The sequence below is a fragment of the Oncorhynchus keta genome, chromosome 28, assembly GCF_023373465.1.
Source record: "Oncorhynchus keta strain PuntledgeMale-10-30-2019 chromosome 28, Oket_V2, whole genome shotgun sequence".
Lineage (NCBI taxonomy): Eukaryota > Metazoa > Chordata > Actinopteri > Salmoniformes > Salmonidae > Oncorhynchus > Oncorhynchus keta.
Genome location: NC_068448.1, coordinates 41,578,798 through 41,591,558, shown reverse-complemented (window position 1 = coordinate 41,591,558; position 12,761 = coordinate 41,578,798). Strand labels below are relative to the sequence as shown.

The 12,761-nt window shown below is 43.5% G+C and overlaps 1 protein-coding gene across 4 annotated transcripts in view; it reads left to right on the top strand.

The window, feature by feature from the left end:
- Positions 1-12,761, top strand: part of LOC118361376 (nuclear receptor coactivator 3-like) — a 117,511-nt gene that overhangs the window by 88,144 nt on the left and 16,606 nt on the right. For all 4 annotated transcript variants that reach the window (XM_035741255.2, XM_035741256.2, XM_035741254.2 and 1 more), the window contains 2 exons: positions 3,148-3,255; positions 4,161-4,321. In XM_035741255.2, coding sequence (XP_035597148.1) covers positions 3,167-3,255; positions 4,161-4,321 — 250 coding nt within the window. In that variant the 5' untranslated portion in view covers positions 3,148-3,166. The remainder of the gene's footprint in view (positions 1-3,147; positions 3,256-4,160; positions 4,322-12,761) is intronic.

Sequence of the window (12,761 nt, the reverse complement as noted above, 5' to 3'; positions counted from 1 at the left end):
TCATTTCCCATCAATTCCCATTATTAAAGTGGCTGGAGTTGAGTCAGTGTGTTGGCAGCAGCCACTCAATGTTAGTGGTGGCTGTTTAACAGTCTGATGGCCTTGAGATAGAAGCTGTTTTTCAGTCTCTCGGTCCCAGCTTTCATGCACCTGTACTGACCTCGCCTTCTGGATGATAGCGGAGTGAACAGGCAGTGGCTCGGGTGGTTGTTGTCCTTGATGATCTTTATGGCCTTCCTGTAACATTGGGTGGTGTAGGTGGCCCACGTGCCAGTAACTACAGTAGGAGCATGTGGAATGGATGAACGACAGACAGAGGAAATATGGAGGGAGGCTCACTCTGAGAGAAAGGTGGACGACAACTTCATCAACGTTTACTTACACTCATTGTAGCTCTCTGGAGTCGTGGCCTGTTCCTCCCAAAATCGTCCTCCCCTTCCCATCCCACCCTCTCTTCCCCCCTGTACCATACCCAGTAACCACCACAGCCCCCTGCTTCCCAGTGTGCCACCAGGCCCCAGTGTCTTTGGTGTGTAATTGACTTTACTCCCTGCACTGCTCTGGAAGAGCGGGTGGATGGGTGTCTCACGCCACACTGGAGGTGACCCATTTCCCTGGGGCATTCAGCAGCCCTCCTAATCAGTCATCCTCTGGGGCCGCCTCATTCACTGTAATTAGAACGCTGGAGCCATCTCTCTGTCCCCCTTTCTCTCTCTTTCTCACTCTCGGTCTCTTTCTCTCTCTCTTTGAGAACTCTATCAATAGGCAGGCAGGCATGCAGGCAGGCATGATCAGGATTGATGGAAGAGGGCTTCAGTTAAACCCTTCCTTTAGCTCTAGTTCTAAGCGCCTCCTCTGAGCTCTCCACTGCCTCTCTTTAATCCCTCCCCCTTTCCTCTCCACCTCCCAGACAGACAGACAGATAGGAAAGCAGGTAGGAGAAGGGAAGGGTTGACGGGGATGGATAGATTGAAGGAAACACACATGGGAGGGAGGGAGAGAGAGGAAGAGACCGAGGGTGGGACTGAGTGAGCGTGTTCTAAACAAAGCTGCTTGTGAAATCCTCAGAGTGCAACCTTTTTTTTGCCACATAATCACGTGTTTCCCTACATACAGAGCTACAGTATGACGCTTCCCAATTAAGGTCAATGTTGTTGTCTGGAGTGGAAACCAATATAGTACTGAGAGAGGAGGAGCATCACACCACCTTCCAACGTCATGGAGCTCCATTGGCTGCTTTTCCATTTGATTGATTTCACATTTAGACATGTTCATTTAGGTCAGAGATGGGCAACTGGCTGGTTGGGTGGTTGTGGCCCGCAAGGTGCGATTTTGAAATTTGATTGTGCGTCATCAGTTTTTCTCTTATGTCAGTCGCCGATAGTCACTCAATGAGCCCATGTCAGCTAAAGTGTTAGTTTAGCGGCCCGCTATCTAAACTTGTAGTAGTCTTAATCGTGGAATTACCGACCGGGGGCCCCCATTGATTTTGTTAGTCACTCTCACTCAGATATCATATTTAAAACGGGAGAAAATGTCTCTCCTCCCTATGACAAAATGTGTAGAATTGCAGGAAATGAACAACGACAAAAATATGTCTCTCCGTTGTCAAGAGGGGGGTTGCTCAAATGTTTTGCTGGTAAGGTGGGCGGTAATGGATGTGGGTACGCAGAGCCGCAAGCCACTGCGGCCCCTAATTATGAGTTCAGACATTTTTTTTATGTGGCCTCCACCCCCATCAAAGTTGTCCATCCCTGATTTAAGTGATGTTGTCAGACCAGCGGGCATGATCGAATGAATAGGCAGGGTAGAACGTCTGTTCACAAGCCATTTTAGTGGGCTATCTTTTACAACGTTACAGTGCACTATTTGGCACAGCTGGGATGACGAGGCAATGAACGCACTCTTTTTTGTCATGCCAATCGAATGTCCTTGAAAATATTGAAATCCAACTGATTGATAAAGATTACTCCTAAGAAATATTACAAACAATATCTGTAAAACAAATGGATAGAATTATAGAGTAGAATGGCAACACTGTTCCTTTCCGTCTGGTGGCTTGCTTTTCTATTCAGTAGAGGCTTCATGCATGTCGGTCAGAGGGTAACCATGTAATCAATGGAATAGAAATGATGCACTTGCTGGGAAGGTTAAGAAGGGCACTGGAGTGTGGTTCTCCTCCTGATCGTGCACTGCATCCCTCCTTTTATTCTCTCACTCTCTTCCCTCCTCTCCCTCTTGCTCCCTCCCCCTTCACTACACTTTTCCATTTCCCCTCTCTGCTTCCCTCTCTCCTCTCCTCTGTTTCCACTGCTTGTGACTCCCTAAAAACACACCGCTCCGACCACAAGTGACTTTTTGTAGCCTTAACCTAATACTCCTAACCTGCTGTATAGAAGCGGTGTGTTTGTAGGGGTTCGCCACTGATCTCACTCTCTATCCTCTTGCTCTCACCCCGCCCCCCCATGTCCCCTCCCTTTCTCTGTCTCTCACCTCATTCACTCCCCCTCCTTTTGCATTCTCTCCCTCTGCCCCATCTTCCTCTCTCTCTATCTCTCTCTCTCTCTCTCTTTCCCTCCCTCCTACCTTTCTCCAGCGTCACTGGTAAATAAATGGACCAATCAGCGTGGACTTCATGCTGCCGGCTTCTCCTTTCCTCACTTCTCTTCCTCAACCCTCCCCGCCCCTCTCCACCTTAGACAGCCTACATTCCTGTAGACCGAGTGAGATGCATTGTAGGAGACAGACTGCTGTCTAACAGGGTTAGTCGTGCAGCGTGTCTTACTGTCAGAGACACTGCTAATCCCTGTGTGTCTGCGTGTGTGCGCGAGGTCATACACACACTCTACCCCGAGAGGAGGAGGCAGACGATGCAATATAGATTTTTCATATTGTGCCAATAGCATGATTTGCATAAGAGTACCCTGGAGGTTGGATATTTAGCATAAAGCTTCTCCTACACGTCTGTGTGTGTCTCCCTCTGAGTTTGAGTATTATCCACAGCCATAAGGTTAGATGTGTTTATATATGGAGGTTTCCACACCTTCTCATTTCTTCCCCACCCAGTTACATTAACAACATCTTATTGACCATCCCTCCCATTATCTGACCTGTGCTAAGTGTGTGTGTTTGTCCTGTCCCTGTCAGGTGCTGATATGTGTACACGATGAGTGGACTGGGGGACAACTCCATGGAGCCTTTGAGCTCGGAAAACCGAAAACGCAAGCTCTCCACCTGCGACACGCCCAGTCTGGGGTGAGTAGGGGGCTGGCGTGAGGCATGCAATGGGGGTATTTGGGGATTTTCTTCTTTTATTTTATGTAAAAAAAAAACATACAAGTGCAAATCTATTTTGACAAGTCAGATACATTTTTGTTCATACATTTTATGAATCAACTTCCAAATTTACATTAAAACAGGGTGTATAGTCTTTTTAATGTAGCCTACTCTAAGTCAACCCTGGCTTCTGAATCTGGAGATCTCTAGTATTTGTAATCATTCACATTAAAGGTATCTAGTCTACACTACAGTTTGAACCAGTTTACAACCGGTTTCACAATGTTTGACCATTTTGATTATTGGCTGGGATATTGAGTTAAGCTCAACATTGACCTGTTGGAAATCGGTTTCTTTTTAAATAGTCTGAAAACGCATCCTCAAAGTCAAGACAGGTAGAGAGTGTGTGTGTGTGTGTGTGTGTGTGTGTGTGTGTGTGTGTGTGTGTGTGTGTGTGTGTGTGTGTGTGTGTGTGTGTGTGTGTGTGTGTGTGTGTGTGTGTGTGTGTGTGTGTGTGTGTGTGTGTGTGTGTGTGTGTGTGTGTGTGTGTGTGTGTGAGAATTAGTGCATACATTCATACCTGAACTAGAGAATGGTGGTTACGTGGAATGAGCCACATGCCCGAGAATGCTATATTGTAAATAACACAATGACTGCTCAGATTCGCTAACCATGGACATGTAACAACAGGTTATTTGGAAATAGGCCAACTTTCTTGAAACGTTTTGCAATGGAAAACAAAAACAAGTGTTTCTCATTGGACAGTTTCAGGTAGCCCCTCCCTGTTTCAGTCCATTTTCTTGTGTTTGAATACAACCCTGATAAAACAATGGTAAATAATGTTGGTGAATGCCGGTAGTAATACACAGTGTCACCCCCTGTAGGTGTGAGCGAAGGCGGCGGGAGCAGGAGAGTAAATACATTGAGGAGCTGGCCGAACTGATCTCTGCCAATCTCAGTGACATCGACAGCTTCAACGTCAAGCCAGACAAGTGTGCTATCCTCAAGGAGACGGTGCGCCAGATCAGACAGATCAAGGAGCAGGGTGAGTAGACACACACACACACACACACACACACACACACACACACACACACACACACACACACACACACACACACACACACACTGCAGTGGTGGCTAACCCATTAGTAATATCTATCACTTTCAAATCAAAACCCATTTTATTTGTCACATGCGTGTACACCTTACAGTGAAATGCTTACTTATACAAGCCCTTAACCAACAATGCAGTTTTAAGAATGCAGTTTTAAGTAAAAAATACAAATAATTAAAGAGCATCAGTAAAATAACAGTAGCGAGGCTATATACAGGGGGTACCGGTACAGAGTCAATGTGCGGGGGCACAGGTTAGCCGAGGTATTTGAGAAAAATATTTATTAAATTTTGATCCCCATTAGCTAATGCCATAACGCTAGCTAATCTTCGTGGGGTCCAACACCAATTAACAAGAAATTACAAACAACCACTATCAAGACTTCACAAACATTCAACAAGTAGACAATACAGATAATTAAAATACCTGACAGGAAACACATATAACATTCAGTTGATACTTTCTATTTCCTGTCCAGGTATATGGTCTATCACATTAGATGTTCTTTCTATTTCCTGTCCAGGTATATGGTCTATCACATTAGATGTTCTTTCTATTTCCTGTCCAGGTATATGGTCTATCACATTAGATGTTCTTTCTATTTCCTGTCCAGGTATATGGTCTATCACATTAGATGTTCTTTTATTTTTTTTCTTGAAGGTGGATTTACTTTTTGCCTGAGAAATATGGATTGGTAAAGAGTTCCATTCAGCTATAGCTCTATATAAAACTGTAGATTTAAGGCGATTTGTCCTTGGCTTGAGGTGTTTTAGCTGCCCTGAATTTGCCTGTCAAGTTTGGTGGTTATGCGTGTTGCTAATATGTACTAATTGGACTGAAAAATACTTTAAAAATATTTTTTTAAATATAACATTCCTAAAGAAAATCAGAAGACTAGATAGTAATTTGCTTTTAACGTGAAGACATGAGAGATTATGATGCATTTTAATATATTCATTCGGTTAGAACAATGAAGAGCTAATCTGGCAACCCTGTTTTGAGCCATTTGGAGCTTTTTCAGATCTTTCTTTGCTGCAGATGACCATATAACCAGACATTACTCTAAGTGTGATAGGACCAGAGATTGACCATATAACCGGACAGTACTCTAAGTGTGATAGGACCAGGGATTGACCATATAACTGGGCAGGGTAGCCTAGTGGTTAGAGCGTTGGACTAGTAACCGAAAGGTTGCAAGTTCCCCGAGCTGGGGAAGGTATCCCCGAGCTGACAAGGTACAAATCTGTCGTTCTGCCCCTGAACAGGCAGTTAACCCACTGTTCCTAGGCCATCATTGAAAATAAGAATTTGTTCTTAACTGACTTGCCTAGTAAAATAAAGGTAAAATGTTTTTAAAAAACTGGACAGTACTCTAAGTGTGATAGGACCAGGGATTGACCATGTAACCGGACAGTACTCTAAGTGTGATAGGACCAGGGATTGACCATATAACCAGACAGTGCTCTAAGTGTGATAGGACCAGGGATTGACCATATAACCAGACAGTGCTCTAAGTGTGATAGGACCAGGGATTGAATCACCTGAGTGCTAGATGTTACATACTCTGAACATTTTCTTGTAACAGCAATTCCCTTACCCATCTAAATAACAATATTGTCTTTGTATTTTGACCATGATAAAGCTGCGTCCAATATGACGCCAAGTAGGTTTTTTTTTTTCACTTGCTCTATATGTATTCTATTCATCGACAAATTCAATTGGGGGTCATCAGCAAGCATATACCTTGAACCAAATACAATACATTTAGTTTTAAAAACACCAATTTGTTCATATCAACCCACTCAGACACCATTCTTCGTTCACTGCTCAGGACATCTGTTAGCTCATTACATTCTGATGCTGCACTATACATTGTTGAGTCATCAGCATACATGACCTCTCTTGTTTTGTTCATTACTGAAGGTAAATCATTAGTAAAGATAGAGTAAAGCAGTGGGCCTAGGCAGCTTCCTTGAGGAACTCCTTGAGGAACACCACAATGTATATATTTACTACACGTTTTGTCTTCTCCTGGATAGATAGCCTTCCATCCAGGATAGAGCTGCATCCGTACAACCATAACATTTGATTTTTCCTAGTAATAGTTCATGATCAATTACATCAAAAGCAGCACTGAAATCCAGCAACACTGCACCAACTAACCTCCTAGCATCCATACTCTTAAACAATCATCTGTCATTTGTGCCAAGGCTGTACTCGTAGAATGCCCTTCTTTGCATGCATGTTGGAAACCCGTTATCATACCATTACATGAGAAATAATCCTTGATTTGTACAAATACAATTTAATTAACACTGGCAGCAAGCTTATAGGATGATTATTAGGACCAGTGAATGCAGATTTTTTTATCCTTAGGTAGTGGAATAACATTTGACTCTTTCCAGACTTCTGGGCACACCCCATACATCAAGCACTTATACAAAATATGAGAGATTGGTGTAGATGGAATCAAAGCATTCCTTAACTTGTCCACTTTGCCTGTAAAATATTTAGTTTGGGATGTCATGTGGTTTTGTAATTAATATACCCTCTGATTCGACAAAAGAGGCAGACATGTTTGAATTCCTACCCATAATAGTGTACAACGTTCTCCACGGCTTTTTCCCAGAAGAATCCCTTCTTATTTCCTTTGTTTAGCTTGGTCACAAGATTTCTTAATTTACAATAACTTTGCTTATCAAACAAAGTACCAGATTTATCTGCTACTTTTTGGGCATCACAACGTTGAATCATTACATTTCTCTTCTCATCATCAATCCATGGGGCACCATTTAACCTCACAGTGCATTTTCTTAAAGGGGCGTGCTTATCAGCTATACTCATAAATAATTTGATAAACAAACTTAGTGACATTTCAGGATCATCCTTACTACACACTTATAACCATTGTACATTCTTAATCTCATCCACAAATGAGTCCTGATTGAACCTCTGTACTTGTAGGTATAGTTAAAGTCACTATGCATAGATAATAAACAGAGAGTAGCAGCAACGTGAAAGGGGGGGAATAATGCAAATAGTCTGGGTAGCCATTTGATTAGGTGTTCTGGAGTCTTATGGCTTGGGGGTAGAAGCTGTTAACCTTTCTGGCGCAGGCGTTCCGCTAGTGACCCACCTAGACAACATCCGGTGAAATTGCAGCGCGCCAAATTCAAAATACAGAAATAGTCATGATAAACATTCATAAAAATACAAGTGTTATACATCGGCTTAAAGATGAACTTCTTGTTAATCCAGCCGCTTTGTCAGATTTCAAAAAGGCTTTACGGCGAAAGCATACCATGCAATTATCTGAGGACAGCGCCCCGCTTACAAAAGCATACAAACATTTTCCAACCAAGTAGGGGAGTCACGAAAGTCAGAAATAGCGATAATATGAATCACTTATCTTTGAAGATCTTCATCTGGTTGCAGTCACAAGAGTCCCAGTTACACTGTTTTGTTCGATTAAGTCGCTCTTTATATCCCAAAAGCTCAGTTTTGTTGGCGCTCAAAGGTGGTCAAAACATGCAGCCGAATACATCCTAATAGTACTGGTAAAGTTCGTTGAAACATGTCAAACGATGTTTATAATTAATCCTCAGGTTGTCAATTGTCTAAATAATCGATAATATTTCAACCGGACAATAGTATATTTAATAGAAACGAAAAACAACGAAGGGCGCGCACTCAGTCATGCGCGCAAACCAGCACTGCATGATTCTACAGTCCACTGACAGAAAGGTCTCATTCTTTTTCATTTTTCAGACAACAAGCCTGAAACAATGTCTAAAGACTGTTGACATCTAGTGGAAGCCATAGGAAATGCAACCTGGGTCCTAACCCATTAGATACTCTATAGGCATTCAATTGAAAATACCCACATCAACAAAACAAAATACTTCCTGGATGGATTTTCCTCAGGTTTTCACCTGCCATATCAGTTCTGTTATACTCACAGACCTTATTTTAACAGTTTTGGAAACTTTAGAGTGTTTTCTATCCAAATCTACCAAGATTTATGTGCATATCCAAGCTTCTGGGCCTGAGTAACTTGCAGTTTACTTTGGGCACACTTCTCATCCAGACGTCGAAATACTGCCGCCAAGCCATAAGAAGATTTGTGGCCTTTTGGACCTAGATTTGGCGCTTCAGTACCACTTGCTGCGCGGTAGCAGAGAGAACAGTCTATGACTAGGGAGGGCCTTCCTCTGACACCGCCTGGCATAGAGGTCCTGGATGGCATTAAGCTTGGCCCCGGTGACTACCCTTTGTAGTGCCTTGCGGTCGGAGGCCGAGCAGTTGCCATACCAGGCAGCGATGCAACCAGTCAGGATGCTCTCGATGGTGCAGCTGTAGAACCTTTTGAGGATTTGAGGACCCATGCCAAATCTTTTCAGTCTCCTGAGAGGAAATAGGCTTTGTCGTCCCCTCTTCACAACTGTCTTGGTGTGTTTGGACTTTCACTGACTACACAGTACCACTGCTAGACATGGCTATCTCAGAAACAGTACTGTGGCTATTTCAGAAATGGCACCCTATTCCCTATGTAGTGTACTGCTTTTGGTCAGCGCATGTGGACTGGACTAATACTAAAACCATCACCACTACTTCTATCATGTCATCCGAAATCTGTGGCTCCCAATGTTGTTAGTGCATGTAAAGCCTTTGGAGTGTTGTTGGCCTTGATGGTAGCCTTGCAGATGTGAACAGATGTGAGCACTGGAGTAGCACTGGAAAGCCAGCTGGTCTATGAGGGTGGCAGTAAGAGCCGATAGTGTGGAGCAAGTCTGTAAGAGGGCTGGAGCCCTGGCTGTGTCTCTCCCCCAGAGCAGCTGGGCCTGAGGAGAGGAGAGGAGAGGAGAGGAGAGGAGAGGAGAGGAGAGGAGAGGAGAGGAGAGGAGAGGAGGGAGAGGAGAGGAGAGGAGAGTGGACGTGAGGGGAGAGGAGAGGAGAGGAGAGGAGAGGTCCCTTCCCTCTGACCTTCTCCTCCAATGGGTTTCGAGAAGGAGGCGAGGAGAGTGGACGTGAGGAGTATGCAATTGAGTCTCCCTAGAGAGCTGTACAGATCTCACACGTGTCTCTCTCCCAGTGCCCAGGTGCACTGAGCCACAGAGCATCCATCACTCATATATCTCCCACTTTATTTCACAGCCTTTGCTGTTGGTATTTGTTTGGGGGAACTTTGGCACGGCATTATGTGCATGTCATTGGCTGTGTCTGTCTCTCTGTCTGTCTCTCTGTGTATGACAGAAACTGTGGTTGTGTAACTTACAGGTAATTAAAGTGAACTGCTCAGTCTCTGTTATTGTCTGACAATAATTCTCTATTGTACTGCATAATAGGCCCTCCTTGTAAATAAGAATTTCTTAATTGACTTTCCTAGTTAAATAAAGGTTCAAAATTAAGTTGTATACCTCCACTACACTACTTTGATACGCATCTGTAAGGAAGTATACGCAATGCCCACTGAAAAACAAGTGTTTATACCTGTGTATACCCTCCACTACACCACTGGCTCTTTGTGTTTTACAAAAAGTGCACTCTACATGAGTGACCTGGTATTACGGTTGCTGTCCTTTCAGAATCACCAACCTGTCACACACTGAAGACCTATAGGTTCACCACTCTACTAACCTGTCACACTGAAGACCTATAGGTTCACCACTCTACTAACCTGTCACATACTGAAGACCTATAGGTTCACCACTGTACTAATCTGTCACACTGAAGACCTATAGGTTCACCACTGTACTAACCTGTCACACACACAGTTGGAACATTATTGAACATTTATGATAAAAACATCATAAAGATTGATTCTATACTTAGTTTGACAAGTTTCTTCGACCTGTAATATAACTTTTTTAACTTTTTGGATTTCTTTACCAAACGCCCTAACAAAAGAAGCTATTTGGACATAATTGGACATAAATGATGGACATTATTGAACAAATCAAACATTTATTGTGGAACTGCGATTCCTGGGAGTGCATTCTGATGAAGATCATCAAAGGTAAGTGAGTATTTATAATGCTATTTATGACTAATGTTGACTGCGCAACATGGCGGATATTTTGTTTTGGCTGGTTTGTGCTCTGAACGCCGTACTCAGATTATGCTTTTTCCGTAAAGTTTTTGTGAAATCTGACACAGTGGTTGCATTAAAGAGAAGTGTATCTAAAGTTCCATGCATAACACTTGAATTTTCATCAACATTTATAATGAGTATTTCTGTGAATTCATGTGGCTCTCTGCAATATCACTGCATGTTTTGGAACTACTAAACATAAAACGCCAATGTAAAATAAGATTTTGGGATATAAATATTTTGGGATATAAATATGAACTAAAAAAAACATATATGTATTGTGTAACATGAAGTCCTATGAGTGTCATCTGATGAGGATCATCAAAGGTTAGTGATTAATTTTATCTCTATTTGTGCTTTTTGTGACTCCTCTCTTTGACTGGAAAAATGGCTGGGTTTTTCTGTGACTTGGTGGTGACCTAACATGATCGTTTGTGGAGCTTTTGCTGTAAAACATTTTTGAAATCAGACACTGTGGCTGGATTAACGAGAATGATGGAGGCCACTGTGTTCTTGGGATCTTCAATGCTGCAGACAGTTTTTGATACCCTTCCACGGATCTAGGCCTCGACACAACCCTGCCTCGGAGCTCTACGGACAATTCCTTTGACCTCATGGCTTGGTTTTTGTTCTGACATGCATTGTCGACTGTAGGACCTTATATAGACAGGTGTGTGCCTTTCCAAATCATGTCCAATCAATTGAATTTGCCACAGGTGGACTCTAATCAAGTTGTAGAAAATCTCAAGGATGATCATTGGAAACAGGATACACCTGAGCTCTGAATACTTACTTAAACAAGGTATTTCAGATTTGTTTGTGCAAAAATGAATAAAAATGTGTTTTTGCTTTGTTGTTATGGGTTATTGTGTATAGATTGATGATGAAAATGTGTTATTTAATCCATTTTAGAATAAAGCTTTAACTTAACAAAATGTGGAAAAAGGGAATGGATCTGAATACTTCCCGAATGCGCTGTATATTTGGCCTGGCGAAGTGGTTTTATGCGATGATTGAATGGAAGCTGATAATTATGTTTTTTACTCGGCTGGTCTCAAGTCAAGACCGAGTACCGAGACACTCATGTGTGAGACTGGTCTCGAGTACTACAACACTGACTTTTATTGTACTTTTGAGCACGTTTCATTCCCCCATTAGATTGGCACTGGCTGGGGTACCAGCATGGAGTAGCAGGCTGAAGTTGGTCCAAGCAGACACTGATCTGAGGTCAGTTTAGTGTCCTAGATCTACCAGAGCCTAATGGAGTGGGTGGGAGGTGGCATGAACTGAGACAGAGACTGAGGCTGGGGGAGGTGACAGTTGGTCTCTGCCACATCGACAGAAAGGGGAAGAGGGTACAGCTGGCGGTGACTTGCTGGAGACTGGTTGCCATAGTTACCGGAAGTGAATAATGAAGTGGCATTGGGTTTCACTTTTTACCCCTCTGTCTGTTTCTTTCTTTCTCTCTATTTGTCCTCTTTCTCTTTATTCCTTTCCCTCTTACACTCTTTCTCTCTCTGTCTCTTACTTTCTCTCAATCACTTTATCTTTCTGTCTACCTCTACCCTTGTCTTTCCTCTCTCCGACGTTATCCTTCACTAGTTCACTCGCTCCTCCTCCCTCCTCCTTCCAGCTTGCCATTTTGGCCTCCTCTGTATTTCAGTCCAATAAAGTGTAGCATCCTCAGGTTGCTCCTAGCATCTTAAGATATTGAGGAAACCACTGGAGCGTATCCTCCTCTCTCTCTCTCCCTCCCTCCCTCCCTCCCTCTGCCCTACCCCTCTTCCCTGTCTACCCCCTCTCTCCCTTGCTCTACCTTTCTGTCTCTATCTCTCTACCACCTCCCCCTCACTCTGCCACCCCCCTCTTCTCTCTCTCTCTCTCTGTCTCTCTACCTTCAGAGCGGAGCTGGCGGCAGGCAGGCAGCAGTGGCTGTGTTTCTTTGTGTTGGCTCTCTCTCCCCCCTGGGACCTAATCAGATGGAATGATTCCTGTAGCCCAGCTCCAGACAGCCTCAGCATTAATACTGCTGCTGCCTGGTGCCTTCCTGGGTCTCTGCATGCATGCCATTCAGCGAGTCCCTCTAGAGTCTCCCGCTGAATATAAAGCATGGACGCAGGAAGGAAGGAAGGATTTTACCTAGTGCACACCGTACACTACACTGCTCTGGTCTACACCCAGCCATGGCCTGGTCTCAGCCCCATCGCTCCTTAGAGAAGCCTGCATATGGATGTTGCTCCCCTTACCTGGTGCTTTGTGTGGAGGGAAAAATGAGAA